Source organism: Bemisia tabaci, chromosome 5 (assembly GCF_918797505.1).
Source record: "Bemisia tabaci chromosome 5, PGI_BMITA_v3".
Lineage (NCBI taxonomy): Eukaryota > Metazoa > Arthropoda > Insecta > Hemiptera > Aleyrodidae > Bemisia > Bemisia tabaci.
Window position 1 is genome coordinate 37121380 of NC_092797.1, and position 17497 is coordinate 37138876.

A 17497-nucleotide genomic window follows, 5' to 3' on the forward strand; every position below is an offset into this window, starting at 1 on the left:
CAGCTTGCTTCATGTAATATCGATATTTTTAATGGATTTAAGTGGAGGGAGGGCGATGTTGCCAACTTGCAAAATCGCCACTGATGATGTGATGCTCTGAAATTCGTAGGTAATGCCCGAATATCCAGTAACCATCGATTAGCTTTCGAATCGTTCTCCACCTTGTGAAAGGCCTCCGAGGTGCAACGAAGCGTTTTAACGTCACTCTGAATTAATCGACTGAGCTTTTTTCACAGGATGTGCTCGATTATATCCATGCAATGACCGACAACGTTAGTTTTATTAAGCAAGGCGATGAGCCGGAGGACTTCAAATCCTACTTCAACTCCTGGGATCCCAACCTATGGCGGGTAAGAATCGCCTCGAATTTCTCAATAACTTTACTGCTTAATCTAACCAGTCGCTCAAATCCTGGGCACCTAGTGGAAAAGACACAAGCCTGCGCTTGCTTTTGGGATCGATATCATTTGGGATGCAACATTTCATGAGAACTTTTTGAAACTATTTTACAACCTCTAAAAACTGTGGATCGCCTATAATAGTGAATTTTCATACTTAAAAACCAATTAGGTATTTTGAGTCAAACCTGAAAGTTTCTTACCAATGGTTGTAACAACGGTGACTTGTTATGGTGCTTACATTGGTCTCTGAAAATTCCAAGAAATTTACATAAAATTTCCTCAGAAAAAGGAATGTTATTTTGTATTTCTATATAATCTTTGATCGAGAGCGCCTATTTACTAATTCTCTTATTCACGGTCTGAAACAATGTTACTCAAAAAACGTTTGTTATTGAAACGTTAAAATTGAATGGAATAAAATTGCGGTTTTATTGTCACTTCAACCCGATAAAATCGGTAGAATTATTAATATTTGCAAGAGTTTCCCCGATTTTATCGTGATGGATTCCTTCTATAGATGAAAGTGGCATTCAATCGCAATTATCCACCGGTATTTCTAATAATTGGCTAATCGATATCGACTACGTAACAATTGGTAGAATCTTGCAATGTCTCGCAATTTTCGGTCCCCCTGACGATAAAATTCCAACAATTTATATCGATCAAATTCCGATTCATTTGCTAACATTATAGGACTTATCCATGATCCCATACTTGAAATTAGTGTGAAGATGTAAAAGAATCTCAACAAACCCAACGTAAGTTTTAAGGCTTTAAATTTAGCAGTCCAAAAAGCATAGTACTGAGAAAAAGTTAGCAGCGAATAACAGAATCGGCGCTCTTCACTTACAATTGGACTACATTTCGCAATTTGGAACTATAAATTTTGGCTCTTCTGGAAAAACACTTATGTGCACAAGAAAACTAATGGCACATACGTTGTTTTTAAACCGGGCTAGACTTTATAGCTCCAAATTGCGAAGTGTAATCCAATTAGTCTTTCGATTTCAAGCGTTATCTTCTCAAATACGTCCGACGTGGAGTTGCATACTTTTCATTTTGAAGGCGATTTTTACGCTGCGATCATAGAGCTGCTTTTCCGCGCCGCGCCGAACTGAACATCTTAAAGTTGCATACATGTACTTACACGGTCCTTCTGAACTTGGTCCAGAAATTAAAATGCTTTTGGTTGATATTAATTGATCCTTATACTCTTTAGTGTTGTAAGAAGTGGATCGTTCATTTTGCTTCACGTATATCGACGGGGGAAAGTCCGCAATCACGTATCGCGTTTGCAATGTGTGAAAATCTTTGTCCCTATCTTATTTTTTCAAAAGAGAACAAATCGCCATCATTCCTTGAAGTTTTCGCAGAATTTTCCTCGCACAGAGAAAAAAAATCACGGCAGTTTTTAAGAATTGGCATTTATTTAAAAAACAAAGTATGACAGGAAGTCAACAACGTCGTAAACCAAGGTACGTGGGTGCGAACTTTTGCCGTCGGTGTATTTCGTAAAGCTCTGATGATGACAATCAGAAACTGGGATGCTTGTTCGGGTTTTACATTTTTGGGACGCCATTCTTTGACCAGCATGCTGATCAGGTCTTCTCAAGTCACAGGAAATATACATCTCAAAGAGTGCATTCATCCTTAAGCCAATTGTCAGTTGTTATGATCAACTATGTTTTGTTATCCAACTCTTAACTTATCTCTCCTATTTATACATTTTACCACTTTTATCGTACGCTAATTTATTCGTCACACATAAAAACGCTCTGTATATTCTGTAAAGTGTAATTTAACGAAGTGTAAAGTTTAAATATTCCTCTTTATTTTATTATACTTACTGCATAGTTCCTCTTTTTGATGGCACAAGATCAGAAGTAAGCACACTCAAGCGAGATTTGAGGTTGTTGAAGGGTGCGGAATGGTTATTTAGGACCAAAAAATAAATAACTCTGAATATGGCGTTACAATCGCACCCCCGATACTCTCACTCTTTAAGTGGAGCACTAATTGCAGTAGTATAATGAGAGAATGATTGAATTGCTAAAATACATGCGTTTGATGCTATGACGTGATAGAGCAGTAAATTTTCTTAATTTAAGTTTCCATTTCTTTTATTTCTCCATGTCAGGAAACACTGTAAATTCAGTTCATCAAGTACTTTCAGATGGATCAAAAACATTCTCTTCTACAATATCTCTATCGCACTTGTCACAGAATCGTTTTTGATTATTGAATCGTGTACATTAGAAAAAATGGTAGGATCAGATCATCCCTAACGCCAAGTGTTTATCATACGTCGCTCTCGGCATACCTTGGTTTGTGCCATCTTGGTCCAATCACTTGGTCATTAATAACATAATTCATAACGGTCTTTCTTCATACATTACGGATGAGACCAAGATGGGAAAAACTATGGCATGCTAAAACAATGGATGATGTCATCCAACATATTTCAAAATGACCTATGTGTTCCTCAATATTGGACGTATAGACTATACGTTCAACAAAACACGAATGATACATTTGACTATATTTATGTAAGCAAGGTTGATGTCACCCAGAAAGTATGACTGCATTTCCCAAATTTATTCAGAATATCAGATAGTTTGGTTCAGTCATAAAACTACGCGATGAGTTTACCACATCAATTTCATGATGTGAACCAAAATTATATCCAATACAAAATTTTACTATTTTTTCTTATCTATGTTGAAAGACATATCATACTTTTTTGTTAGTCTAGGATTACATATTATGTATTCACTAAAACACGATTCTGTGACACGCAGAAGTTACCCATCGTATTATGTTTCACTTATTTTGCATGAATATTTTCCATTTTGCTCAACTGACTTATGACCAACGCTGATATTTCAGACTCGGCGAGAGAATGAGGACAAATTTCTGTCTGGCTCGAATGACATATTCTTGCACTCCGAGAAAACGCATGTTTAAATCCTCCAGCTGCTGCCCATGGGTATGTCTTGCATTGCTTCTCCTTTCATTTTAGTTACCTAGAGCTATAGTCGAAGCCTTCATACTTACTGCATCTGAAAATTCCTACCGTCTAAAGATCAAATACACCATGCGCTTTAGAAGGAATGCCATAATTTTATCGATTATTCGCTGAGTTTCATGTACATTATTATACTACATGTTTTGCCTATCAGTATACAGCGGGGCCACTTAACTATTGCATTTGATGATTTTTTTAGAATATTACTAGCTAGCATCATTATACTCTCCAAATTTTTAGTTGACACGGACGCACGTCCATTGGCTTTGTTTTTCCAAAAAATAACATGCTGCCAAAATGATTACATCGAAAATTTATGTTTATCGATTCTGTCGACTGATCTTTGCTTCGTCGATGGATTCGACAGTTCTGGGAACTAAAAAAATGTTCTCTTCATTCCACATTATATATTGATGCATATCTGTTTTATGCGCGATTAGACATCCACTCGGTCAATTTGAATAACTATTCGGGCATTAACAATCTCACATTTATAACCTTTAAATTTTTAATTTCATCCAGAAATTCCATCGCTACAAAGCGGCTTACTGCGTTTTCGGAATGCTTTTCGGAGGGTTGGGCCGCTTGAAGACCCCCAGGATGACCCCCTTTCCGTTTTCATTATTACATCCCTGGTAAAAATTGGCGATAGGAGCTGCGTTTCAAAATACCATAGGAGTTCTTGTAGCCGACTGAAGAAGGTGATAGAAAATCACATAGTTGGCCGTAGAAAGTGGAAAAAATCATACGGCCGGGCTACACGAAGCGACAAAAAATTATACAGCCGGGCTATAGTTCCTATCGCCGGACTTTACACTTTATCACCTGGCTGTTGCTTTTTCGCCATCGGCTATAAAAGGCTATAAGATATTGTGTAGAAATTCGTGTGCTTTGTAAATCCTTAAGTTTGTACGGAATCACCTTAATATTTACAAAACGCACATTATTTTTCTCATCAATTAAAATGAGAATAATCCATACAGAGTGTGCAAACATTTCAAAGTCATGAGTTGAAAAACGCTGACTCCACGAGATTAAATATTAGAGCCTAACACGAAGCGGAGCGGCGGCGCACTGGCGCCTACAAACCTAACAGGGATACTTCACGCATTGCGCAATGCGTGGAGTATCCCTGTTAGGTTTGTAGGCGCCAATGCGCGTTTCGCGCTGACTGCCCGCCCGCCGCGCCGCAGCGTACCACGGCGCTTGAAGCAACTATTTCACACCAGAGGTATTGCACAGTATCGTACGAAATTGAAGGCGCTCCAACATATAAGGAATGGTAGGCATCCCTCGAAAGTACGGAGCTTTCCTCGCAAAATAAAATCAAGATACGACGGCCCAAAAACTCACTAAGTCCTAGCATCCGCAAGTAGTAACGTTTAGCATACACTTTATCGCCAGGCTGTTGCTTAGTCGCCATCGGCTGTAAAAGGCTATAAGAAATTGTGTTGCCGGCTATAGAAGCTATTGGAAATCTTACAGCCGGCTGTAGGTCTATGGTATTTTGGAACACAGATTCTACTGCCAATTTTTACCAAGAATGTAAAATGGACTGCATTTTGCAATTTGGACCTATAAATTCTGGCTCATCTGAAAAAACACTAATGTTCATAGGGAAACTAATAACACATACGTTGTTTTTAAATCGGGCTGGAATTTATAGTTCCTAATTGCAAAATGTAGTCCAAATCATCCTCGACCACCGCGGCCATCTCCTCGAAAATATTACTCAAGAGTCTGTCAAAAAAAGGAGCCTGTTTATCCTCTTAATTTTTAGAAACGCAGGAATTTCGTTCAAATCCGTCCCAAATAAAACCTTCTAACGAGACAATCCTCCAGTGAAATTTTTAGCCTGATTGCAAAGCTCGTTTTGGCAATACAGCGTCGCAAAATTTTCATTTTTCAAAAATACGAATATTTTGCAGTTGTTCGGTTGAAAAAAGCAACTTGAATCGATCTTTCATTGATATTATTATTATTTTCTGCGACACAATCTCATCAGTTACAAGTATTGTTACTGGGGGATTAAGACTTTTCTTGACATCACGATCCAGCGATCTAGCGATAAAGGGTTGCAAATTATATAAAAGGTGCCTCAGATCATCATCCCTGCCAGGCTTTCTTCTCGGGTATTGTATGTCGGTTAATGTCTGAATAATGGTGTCAGTTAATATCGACGGTGAAACTACCAAACCACGTATCTCGGTTTGCGACGTCGCAGACTTCCTGTCATACTTTATTTTTTAAATGAAAAACTACTTAACATCCAGTCTTGAAAATTTCTGTGATTTTTCCTCCTTGTGCGGAGAAAATTCCGTGAAAATTTCAAGGAATGATATTGATTTGGTCTACTTCAAAAAAATTAAATGTGAGCGCAGATTTTTAAACACCGCAAACGAGATACGTGGTTTGGTAGTTTCACCGTCGATATGTGGGATTAAATAGGGAATGGACCCCAAGGAGGGCTGTGAGACTTAGCAACCATGGAAGTCTAACTCCTGCGGTTCGATTATTGAATCGGCATCTATAATGACCTTGATCGATAAATAACATTGTCAAGATAGGGATTTATCGATCAAGTTTATTCGATAACGATTCAATGATCGACCCGCTGGAGTACGATCCCTATTCGACTCCTCGTCCCAAACATCATCCGACCTATTATAACAGAGATAAAACCTGGCTCGGGTGGTCTGTGACCCCCTGTGGGTACAAACGTTGTTACGCTGTATCACTGCTGAAATGTCAACAACAATCTTATAGTTCCCACAGTAACAGTGACTGATGAGATTGTTTCCCAGAAGAAGAAACAAAAGATCGAATAAAGTCGTTTTTTTAACCGAAAAACTTCAAAATATTAGCATTTTTAAATGTGCTCATTTTTTAATCAAACTTTTTAGGCAGCACTCAGGTACAATAAGACGAGGCGAGGCTTCTCATGCCAATACCTCAGTCAACAATTAAGCAACGCATTCAATCGTGTTGGTAATAACTCCTTGAAACAACTATTCATACTCTATGGACGCGCGTTTGGCATCTAAAAAAATGGAAGGCGCTTTGGTCACTAGTCCACGAAACAGTGCACGCAGCAGTGTATGGCGTGCTGGTACAATTCTCGGATGAAAATTATGGTGAAAAGATAGAAAAGGATATTTCCGCACCATTTTCTCATGTAAGGATACTGTATATCACGGCCACACCCAGTCGCGACAGCGAGTCGCTGCAAGTATCGCTTCATGGACTAGATGTTCGGAGCGCCTTCAATCTTTAGTATGCAATACGGATGTCTATAGAGCACGGATAGTTGCATCAAAGCAAGGCGCTATTACCGACATCTCTGTCCTACGCTTGGCTATCATAAGGTCTCGATAGACGATCAAGTTCCCGAACCAATCACCACCAAAGTGTCGGGAGTCATCAGTCTTAAACTCATTGATTTGCTTAATTTTAAAATGAAAACTTGGCAGAAATGTTTCCTGAGGCAGGAAATGATGAATAGTGGCACTCCATTCTGATCTTACCTTGAACAAAATAGTGCGGCCCGTCAAAATTTGATGGTAGATGGTGACCATCAGTCATCAGCATGTCTACTTTGATCGGAATTGGTTTCGAAATTTGATCGTCTATCCAAGGCTATACTGATATGATGTTTTAAGCCCTATCCTATTGCACTTTTGTCTCTTTTCTGAAACTCTCGATGTAAATAGAATTCTTCTGTATAAATACGTCCAATTTCCTGCGGCTCGATTGTTGAATCGTTATCGAGTGATCTCGATCGATAAATCCCTATCTTCACAATGCAATATATCGATCAAGGTCATTCGATAACGATTCAACAATCGACCCGCAGGTATCAAAATAAAAGTCTAACTGTACATCGAAACCGACCCGTTGACCTGAGAAAGTTCATTTTCCGAGAATGCAACTGTTCTCTGTTGGAGGATTAATTGTTTTTTTTGTTCTTTGCCTTCAGGAATCCCCGACGTCCGAGGAAATGGACGACATCATCAAATCGCACAACATGTACGACGGGCCGAACTGAGCTTTGCACGTCCCATGGGCCCCGCGTCCTTGAATTTTTATTCCATGTGATCGATCCGTCTGTACTCTCCTCCGCCAGCATATTTTTCTACGTCTTTCAACAATGACCCGATTGCACCCGGGTGGAACGAGAGCCTCGTTTTGTTTTTTTGTCTGTTTTGATTTCGTTTCGAATGAAATACGCAGCATATTTTTGTTAAATTTTTTAAGTGTTTAATTTGTCATTAAAATTTGGCTGTCCACCAAACATGTCCGTGTGTATGTTTACATAACCCAAATGGAGATGTTGCATGTGTGAGGGATTTGCGATTTGACTGTTGTCTCTTATGTAAAAGTTCGCAAGAAACACGATGGTGCCACTGGTTTTCTCTGAAATCAACTCCCAAGCTCAAAAAAAGCTCTCAAAGTGAGGCCAAAATGGAGGGGATATCCCGCCCTATCCTGAGAGTCCACCTCTATACATCAAAACAAACTATCCATGCAAAGATAGGGAGCAAATACATTAGCAGGGTTGCCGTGTTTTCAGTTTTGGAGTCCCCAAATGAAGTGGCAGCCCTGTCAATGTATTTGCTCCCTATCTTTGCATGGAGAGTTTGTTTTGATGTAGAGGTGTACCCTCAGGGCAGGGTGGGATATCCCCTCCATTTTGGCCTCACTTAGAGAGCTTTTTTGGAGCTTGGGAGATGATTTCAGAGAAAACCAGTGGCACCATTGTGTTTCTCGCGAACTTTTACATAAGAAACAACAGTCAAATCGCAAATCCCTCGCACTTGCAACATCTCCATTGAGGGGCTTGGAGGGCAAGGCGCAAAAGTGCAGTTTTTGCTATTTCAAGAAATACTTGTTTGAAATTTCGAAATTACATGCATCCTTACGGGAGGAATTAAGTTCAAACTGACTTTTTGGTGCTGAAAAATTGGAATCTGGAGCCGAATTTTTCACAGAATATGCATTGAGACTAGTTTTACTTGAAATAATCGATATCTCACTTTTTTCAAAAGCTGCAGTTATGCGCCTTGTTTTCTAAGCCCCTCAATTGTAATAGAATGTTGCACAGTTTCACTCGAAGAAAGGAAAGAAGGAAGGAAGGAAGGACGAAAAATAAATATAACTAGTTTTGACTTGGCACAATTTGAATGATTTATCAGCAAATACTGACCATAAGAAAAATTTCGATTTAAATTCAGCCTGCTTTTTCAAGGAAGAACGAATGAGCATGAAAAGGAATACAAACATATAATTCCTTAAGGGCAGTCTTTTTAAAATTAGCTAACGGAGAAGACATAGATGTACTTATAATATTACTTATAAAGAGTCTATACAATGAATATCGTACTTCGGGCACTAATGATTACTTCGAAATGTTCCCATGTTTTTATTAAACCGCTAAATAAATATCGAAAAATGGAAAACATGAATGAAAAGGATTCGAATATTTGCGTCAAATCACATAAAAAAATTACAATATATTTTGATTAAAGTTTTGAAGACTTCTCTCAACGTCGGGATATATTTCGAAATCATGGGGAAGGATTTATTTTAAGTTAAATACATGGTTAAAAGTCACGTGTCATCTCTGGGGATACATACAGAGAATGGATAAAAATAATTTATTTGAAGTCAACAAAATAGGACACCTACGCATTTACTTAAAAATGGAGGATAGCTCGTTAAAACATTGCAATTTTCATAGTTTGAATATTCTAAAAGTTTGCCAGTTTTCCCAGGTATTCGATGTTTTTTTTTTACATTTCGAGTCCTGGGTAATTATAATCTCATGGAGTCTCATCAAGATGAAGTTCTAGGTTGCCTAGAAGTGTACATCTAAAATGTTTAAGTTTCCCTGGTGGAGGGTAGGCATACCTTCACGTTAATCCCCGAAATTATCCTTCACCACACTCGCTAGCATTAATTGGTGCTAATTCTACTTTCAGGCTTGAAATCTTCTGAGGTTCTGTCTTACCAAGCATCAACTTTTGGACTCAGCTGTCATATGAAATTCGATGATCATAACAAAAGCATGAAACTTTTTCAGAAACGTTTCGCGAGATGAGTCCAACATTTTCCATGAGGAGCTCGAAACGTTTCATTTCAACGTGTTTCAAGTAGCATTTCTGAACGGCAAAGTTGCAATTACTTTAAATGAAGCTACCATTTTATTTCTAATTTCTTGCGTTAATATCGCAAGCACTCCTATCATTTGAGCGCGACTTCACCCCCTCCTCAAATTTCACTGATTTTACCGCGATGTTTTCCACCGATAACATCGCCGGCAATCGGCTCGATAAATCAGCAACTTTACAGTGATTTGATGCAGTAAATCTCACTTTCTTGCAATTTTGTTCTGAGTAGGTATATACTGCAATCATTTGACATTAATAAATTTGCGGCGTGGTCTATCTATAAAATCTCAGCCTCTCTCGATCATTGGGCCTCATCTTAGGGCTGCCGCAGAGGAGATTCGGAAATAATTGTACGTAAATACTATTCGGAAATAATTCGGAAGTAATTAACGCGGGGTCCAGATGTAAAACTATTTCCGACCCATAGAATAAGATTATTTTTTCGACAGCCTGTCAAGGGTCTCTTGGTTACCTTGTTTCTCGTTGACAGCACCCCATCCTGGACCGCGACCAAACTGGAGTCAGGCTGCCGTGCTAAGGAAAAACGCCGTATGAGCCTTCAGGCGATGCCTAATTCCCTCTGGCAAATCACTAATTTTCAGGAAATTCTTTGAATGTTTTTCTGCCAATTTCTCAGATAATTTCGTTTGTAATTTGATCTAAAGTGTCTGAAAATTTCAAGGAAAAATATTCAGAATTTTCCTCAAAAATAAACATTTTATCGAGGAAAATTTGGCAGCTCTCGAATGTTCATACGACGTTTTTCCTCAGCATGGCAGAGTGGCACTTATAGCGAGTTGGTAATACTCGGCTTTAACAGTTTTACCGTATGTAAAACAATCGATACCTTGAATCGCACATCATCGATTATTTATAATTGCTTTAAATGGGAGCAAAACCAGTATTGCCAACTTACTAGAATGGTCACTGCACTCTAGAAGGCGACGGACTCGCCATTTCATAGCTCGGTATGCGTGTGGTTGAATTTTTTAATGATGGCGGCGAAGAGGCTCTTGAAGGCATAGATAGAGACGCCCATGATCATCATGAATACAGTAAGGAACATGAAACTGAGGAAAGAACCGTTGATAATGCTGTCTTGGTTCGCCTTCTTCTTCTTCCCTTTCTCGGAGCCCTCCAGGATATGCGCGTGGTCGTTCACCAGGCTCCTCATCTGCTCCAATTGTTCCCGTAGATTTTGCACGTCAGTTTCGACCTCTAGAACACACACAATGATTGAAGCGAGAGGTTAGAAAGTGAAACCACTAACATTTTTAGTTCGTCTCCAAAATCATAATTTTCAAAGATAAATGAACGGTAGTGGCGTGGCATGCTTTGCGATATATCTGTCGCAGGCAAATAGTAAAATCAGACATTTTGTCAAATGCCTAGGCAAATAGTCAAATATTTTAACTTAGATTGAAATTCTGATTCTTTTCCCTAATTTCGGACAGTATAATGCATTGCTCCTGCAAGAAAAAATTCTCAGTAAAAATTTGCACACACAATAGTATTTTAAACAATTTTTAGCTCCTGAAGAGACACTGATCTCGAAATTTTCAGCAAGTCGTAAAATACAGAATTCTTGGAATTTCAACATTCAAAAATATAAGAAGCAATTGAAGAGGAAGAGACACCCTGGTAAAAATTGGCGATAGGAGCTGCGTTTCAAAATACCATAGGAGTTCTTATAACCGACTGAAGAGGGCGATAGAAAATCATATAGCAGGCTGTAGAAAGTGGAAAAAATCATACGGCCGGGCCACACGAAGCGATAAGAAATGAAACAGTCGGGCTATAGTTCCTATCGCCGGGCTTTACACTTTATCGCCTAGCTGTTGGTTTTTCGTCATCGGCTATAAAAGGCTATAAGAAATTGTGTAGAAATTCGTGCGCTTTGTAAATCCTTAAGTTTGTACGGAATCAGCATAATATTTACAGAACGCACATTATATTTTCCTTTACTACATATTTGTTTTCATCAATTAAAATGAGAATAATCCATACAGAGTGTGCAAACATTTCAAAGTCATGAGTTGAAAAACGCTGACTCCACGAGATTAAATATTAGAGCCTAACACAAAGCGGAGCGGCGCGGCAGCGAAATGGCGCCTACAAACCTAACAGGGATACTTCACGCACTGCGCAATGCGTGGAGTATCCCTGTTAGGTTTGTAGGTGCCAATGCGCGTTTTGCGCTAGCTGCCCGCCCGCCGCGCCGCGCCGCAGCGTACCAGGGCGCTTGAAGCAACTATTTCACACCAAAGGTATTGCACAGTATCGTACGAAATTGAAGGCGCTCCAAAATATTAGGAATGGCAGGCATCCTTCAAAAGTATAGAGCTTCCCTAGCAAAATAAATCAAGATACTCCGGCCCAAAGAGAGAGCGGTAGTCCAAAAACTCACCAAGTCCTAGCATCTGTAATTAGTGACGGATAGCATGCACTTTATAGTCAGGCTGTTGCTTAGTCGCCATCGGCTACAAAAGACTATACAAAATTGTGTTGCCGGCTAAAGAAGCTATTGGAAATCTTACAGCCGGCTGTAGGTCCATGGTATTTTGGAACACAGATTCTACTGCCAATTTTCACCAGGGCAAAAAGAGTTCGTAGGTTTGATGAGTAATTTTTCCAAAAATAGTGAAAAATCGTCAGCTCTTCTCCATAAATTCACAAAATTGTGTAGAAAGTCAAAATTGGACTATCTGCCTAGGAATTTGACAAAATGCCTGATTCCAATATTTACCGGCGACATATAGATTGATCTGCCATTTTAACCTGTAGAAAAGGATCGATAAACAGGGTGTTCGCGACGAACACCTCAATAATCGATTCTTTACCATAGCCTCAAAAAGGGAAATATCGATAATAGATCATCTACGCCTCGCGACTGATGGACAATATGGACATCGATTCACATCGAACAAACACGCCCTGCAGAACACACTGAATAATAATTGAAACGTTTTTATATTAAACGATAGGTTAGAAATTTGCAATTATAATTTACAAATTTTATTAAATTCCGTTCAGTCAAACTCCCCTTTCGCGCGAGAAGACCAAAATCCTCCGATGTCACAATGGCCTTGAGAAAACTTATACATTCGGCAAATGATAGGAGTTCGATGCTGAAAATTTTCTCTTCCTTTACTTACACCTCCGAAGTTGTCAAGAAAAATAGAGCCCGCAGTGAGCAAGGTATTTAACCAAATATAGAATGATGGACTTCTATAACTAATTTTCAATTAATTTTTTAAAGCTATTTTTTCTTTTTTCTTTATTTATTGGTGGATTAATTATTTTCTCTTTTCTTATTTTTACCACATTTTATTTTTTTATCTGTGCATGATTTCTAATCTTCCATTTGATTCGTATTTTATTTTACGTTTTATATTAAGAACGAGAATAAACTTGGCAACGGGTAAGTCAACGTGCTTCGTTTTCTCGTTATTTTATTATTATATTAAAATTAGCAAATTTCGATACAATGCAATCTTTGAGTAACAAAAGTTTCGGGATCAATATTTGTGTGGGCTCATACTAGTATTGTGACGTATGTACAATCGTATACATCTCGATTTTCATGTACCGTTCCTCTTCGACCTTCGGCTTCAGGACGGAGAATTTGCAACGTGAAATGTTTAGGTAATCGTCTCACCATCATAATAATTGTTACTATGTTGTGAAAACAGTCCTATCGCACGTATATAATCTGTTGACCTAATGACCTCTAATCTAAAGCAATTGAGTTGATGCATACAGCACCGCGCGCCGCGCGCGCGCCGCCGTAAGGACATCGAAACAGAGAACGTGAAACGCCTTCAATCTCGCTTAATGCAAATTGTTACACTTCGGACGGTATTTTGCCGATTACAGCAGAGTTGAATAGAAAGACCTGTGCATAGTGCTCTATTTTTCTTTCACGTGAGAGGGAACCCATTCAAACCACTAGCCCAATAATTGGAAAAATGAGGAAGCCTTTAAGGTGTAAAATAATTTACATTTTTAGGGATACTAACGTAGCCCACACATTAGAAATCACTGGAAAAAAACACATTGGATCTAGAGTCCAGACTCTTGAAAACATTGACAAGAAAAAGGATTCTTGAATCAAACAGATTTAAGCTTAAATTAAAAGGAAATCCGCTCAAATTAAGAGGCTTGGTTCTTGATTTAAGCTTAAATCTGATTGAATCAAGAGTATTTTTTCTTGTCGATGTTATTAAGAGTCTGGACTCTAGATCCAATGTGTTTTTTTTCCAGTGATGGGCTGCTTACGTGTAGTTTAATTCGGTAGTAAAGAAAGGATTTATGCACATGACTACGAGATGGAGTGAATAACTTCGAATAGTCGTGAAATCTTTAATTGAATCAGCCAAAGGGAACTACAAACGCAGTTTATTGCCAGAGGAAGGGGGGAGGAGGACCTTGAGGAGTGAATTCACTCCGAGTACATTTAACTCCGAGTGATTAGAACTACACGTTAATTTTACTCTCACGAATGGGGCGTATACACACACGTCACACGATCTTAGAGCGGAAGTGAAACGAAACCCATTTTTGACAGTGTAGGGGGTTTATTGGGCAAAGTTCATTTGGGAATTGGGTCTCTGTGGTCACTGCGGGGTTTAACGGGAATTGAAACACGAAATTAAGTCCCAGTTGACGTGGAAAGGAGAATGTAGTGCTAAGGAAGAATGTCAAGTGAGCCTCCCTCAGATGTTGCAAAATTTAACTTAATAAAGTACGTATTTTTAGGGAAACTTATGAACATTTTCCGTCAGATTTTTCAGAGAATTTGATTCGCAACTAAATCTGAAACTGGACGCAGCCCACATTTTAGGAAGGAAAGAGTAGATATAATTTTCACTATTATGTTTACCAGACTTTATTGTGCTATGATTTTGCTATTGCACTTAGAAAATCATATAACGTGTATTTAGGCTTGTAATGTTACAGATATTTCCTGCCGCATTTCATTTTTTTCAAAAGACGAATGGTCATCGTTGTTGTTCCAAATTCTTTACAATTCAACGGGATTATTCTTTGAAAACTTCGCACTTAAAGATCAAAATTAATTTCACCGGAGGAAAAACCCCAAACCAAAGGCGACGTATTAAAGTAGGTTAAAGGAATAAACTGCGCATATGATGATCAGATACCTAATTTTTTTGCGATTTCGAGAGCCGGCAACTAGGTTCTACATTTAAATCATAAATTTTTCGGAAAATTGACAATGTAGCTAAAAAAAATCAGTAATAGTTAACTTCATCAGCACAATAGGCAACGCTGGAATTAAAGTTGAGGTGTAAGCGAAACAATCGAAGCTTCAGTTAGTGTCGCATGTGACGGATAATGAACGAATTTCATTACAGCTCCTGACGCAACTGTTCGGGCTCCGTAGATGTCCGTGTTGCATACTCACGAAAGTGAAGGCGTTTTAACTAGTCATTAACCGCCTTACCGACGGCACTCAGTGGAACGAATCGATGAGAGGTGTCATACGAAATGTGGATACATTAAAAGCCTATATTGATGTTGATATGGAACGCAAAGGTTTTAGAGGTGTTTTCATTGATTTTCTCGTAAAGTTGTCCTCGAGAAGCACCCCGTATAACGTGTAATATGAAGAAATTAACATCAAAATTTGCAGATGTAGTCGAAAATTTATTGTCCAACCTCTGTGAAAAGTTCGTTTCATTGTGCGGCGGGATCTACTGCAAGGGTCTAAAATGTTAGGGTGCCTTCAATTCTTCATTTATACTTCAAAGACATCTCTCAGGCATGAATAGTTGCTCTACAAATCATGCTCAACATATCGCGATATCAAAATTGAAGCACGAAAGATACTCACTTCCTCCTCTTCACAGTGGATCGAGTCAATTAGAGAGGTCGGACATGAAATTCTTTAATAGAACTACAAATTTTGATGTTTATTTTGATGTTGTTACTATGCCACATTTAAAATTATAAGGGGTGCTTCTGGAAGGAAATTTCACGAGAAAACCAATGGAACCACTTTTAGAACCTCAAAGTTTTGTAAAAACGGAGTTATAAGCTTTTAAAGTTTCCAAATTTTGTCCGACCTCTCCTACTGACTCGATCCACCGTGCACTGGAAAAAAAAACACATTGGATCTACAGTCAAGACGCTTGAAAACATTGACAAGAACAAGGACTCTTGATTCAATCAGATTTAAGCTTAAATCAAAAGGAAATCCGCTCATATTAAGAGACTTGGTTCTTGATTTAAGCTTAAATCTGATCGAATCAAGAGTATTTTTTCCTGTCAATGTTTTCAAGAGTCTGGACTCTAGATCAAATGTGTTTTTTTTCCCGGGGTGCGCTCGTATGCAACTATTCGTGCCTAGAAGAAGAGAGCTGCTAGTAGAACTCGTTCTCTCACCTCCTCCTACTTTACGTGAAAAGAAGACAAAAATTAGAACAAGGAAATTACCATGCTGGCCCATGGAAGGTCCTCTGTACGACATGGTCGATTTTCAAATCGAACGTAACACTCCTTCGCGGCGAAAAATTATATTTAAACACGGATCGAAGCCATCCACGCACGGTCACTGTTTGCTTTTATTCCTTGGAGAGCAGGGCAGTCGACGGAAGTGGTTTACACCGGTGCGAAACGATCGTGGGCAGGAAGCACTTCACACACGAACAGGGTTGCTTCAAAGAGAGCGCCTCTCCCTCTAAAAAAAAAGAAAATAAAAAAAAATCACAAGCCTCGAATCAGAATGAAAAATCTCAGAATAATGCTCCTTAAATACGTCGACGCTCGAGTCGAAATTCACGAAAAATAATTTTCACTGATGGTCGATTTCTCTACGGGTGATTTTAACCTCAAAGTCGGGTCTCTTAACCTAAAAATCGGGCTGGCACTCGCGGCGGGGAATCTACCCCCGTCTCCGGCCGCGGGCGCAGACGTAGGAGGCGTCTATCGATCCGCACCCCACGCTCAACCGCCAGAAGTTGAAACCACGTAACTGCGCGCAATATTCATTGCAGATACGCGGTTGTCGCTTGCAGGGTGGATTTAGCCCCTTGATCCCCCCCCCACCCTTCGGGTCGACCCTGTGCCCACGCAAAATGGCGCTTCCCGTTGATGCTCGGAAATTTGGGGCGCGTTTTTCCAGCGTGGACGGTGTAGCCTCGGGAAAATTCGCCTAGCTTTCAATGTCAAGTGATGGCGCTGTTGCCGAGATTCCCGAAAATCCCTGGATTTGCGGGGACGGGCGCCGAGACCTCGTTTTCTCGCGTGATTGCGTCATCTGATGTGACTGTAGAGAACACAAAACCGATTGCGGTGAACGCACGGGTCGTAAGACGGGATGTTGGAGTTTTTAAGCCAACGCGCGTAAAAAGTTCAGCTTAAAGCTGAAATCTCATTAGAGAGGGAAAAAGCTCACACACAAGCACAATTAGCGAATTTGCACATTTTGAATGGACGTAACTAGTGTTGCTCCAAACAGCATATCTCTTTGAGAGAAAATTGTGCTTGTGTGTGAACTTTTTCCCTCATTAATGAGATTTCAGCTTTAAGCTGAACTTTTTACGTACGTTGGCTTAAACACTCCAACATCCCGACTGTACAGAAGTTCAGAGAGGATCTGAATAATATCTAATATTAATCTATTAATCTAATAATTGAATGAGCACACTGGGAAAAAAACACATTGGATCTAGAGTCCAGACTCTTAAAAACATCGACAAGAAAAAGTACTCTTGATTCCATCAGAATCTAGCTTTAATCAAGAACCAAGCCTCTTAATATAAGCGGATTTCGTTTTGATTCAAGCAAACATCCAATTGAATCAAGAGTATTTTTTCTTGTCAATGTTTTCAAGAGTCTGGACTCTAGATCCAATGTGTCCCCCCCCCCCCCCCCCATGTAAT

At 39.3% G+C, this 17497-nt stretch overlaps 2 protein-coding genes across 3 annotated transcripts in view; one reads left to right on the plus strand and one right to left on the minus strand.

Annotated features, from left to right (window-relative positions):
- LOC109040820 (actin depolymerising venom protein gelsolin 1) overlaps window positions 1–7717 on the plus strand; it is a 43118-nt gene extending 35401 nt beyond the window's left edge. Inside the window, exons 14-16 of one of the 2 annotated variants that reach the window (XM_019056899.2) lie at window positions 237–350; window positions 3288–3387; window positions 7403–7717. In XM_019056899.2, the coding sequence (XP_018912444.2) occupies window positions 237–350; window positions 3288–3365 (192 nt within the window). In that variant the 3' untranslated portion in view covers window positions 3366–3387; window positions 7403–7717. The remainder of the gene's footprint in view (window positions 1–236; window positions 351–3287; window positions 3388–7402) is intronic. The other variant, XM_019056901.2, reaches the window with a different exon arrangement.
- Window positions 7718–7870: 153 nt separating this feature from the next.
- On the minus strand, window positions 7871–16493 carry LOC109040687 (uncharacterized). Its single transcript, XM_019056692.2, has 2 exons — window positions 16050–16493; window positions 7871–10811 (listed from the first exon to the last, which is right to left on the minus strand). The coding sequence occupies exons 1-2, from the start codon at window positions 16081–16083 to the stop codon at window positions 10552–10554; spliced, it is 294 nt and encodes a 97-aa protein (XP_018912237.2). The 5' UTR covers window positions 16084–16493; the 3' UTR covers window positions 7871–10551.
- Between the last annotated feature and the right edge of the window lie 1004 nt (window positions 16494–17497).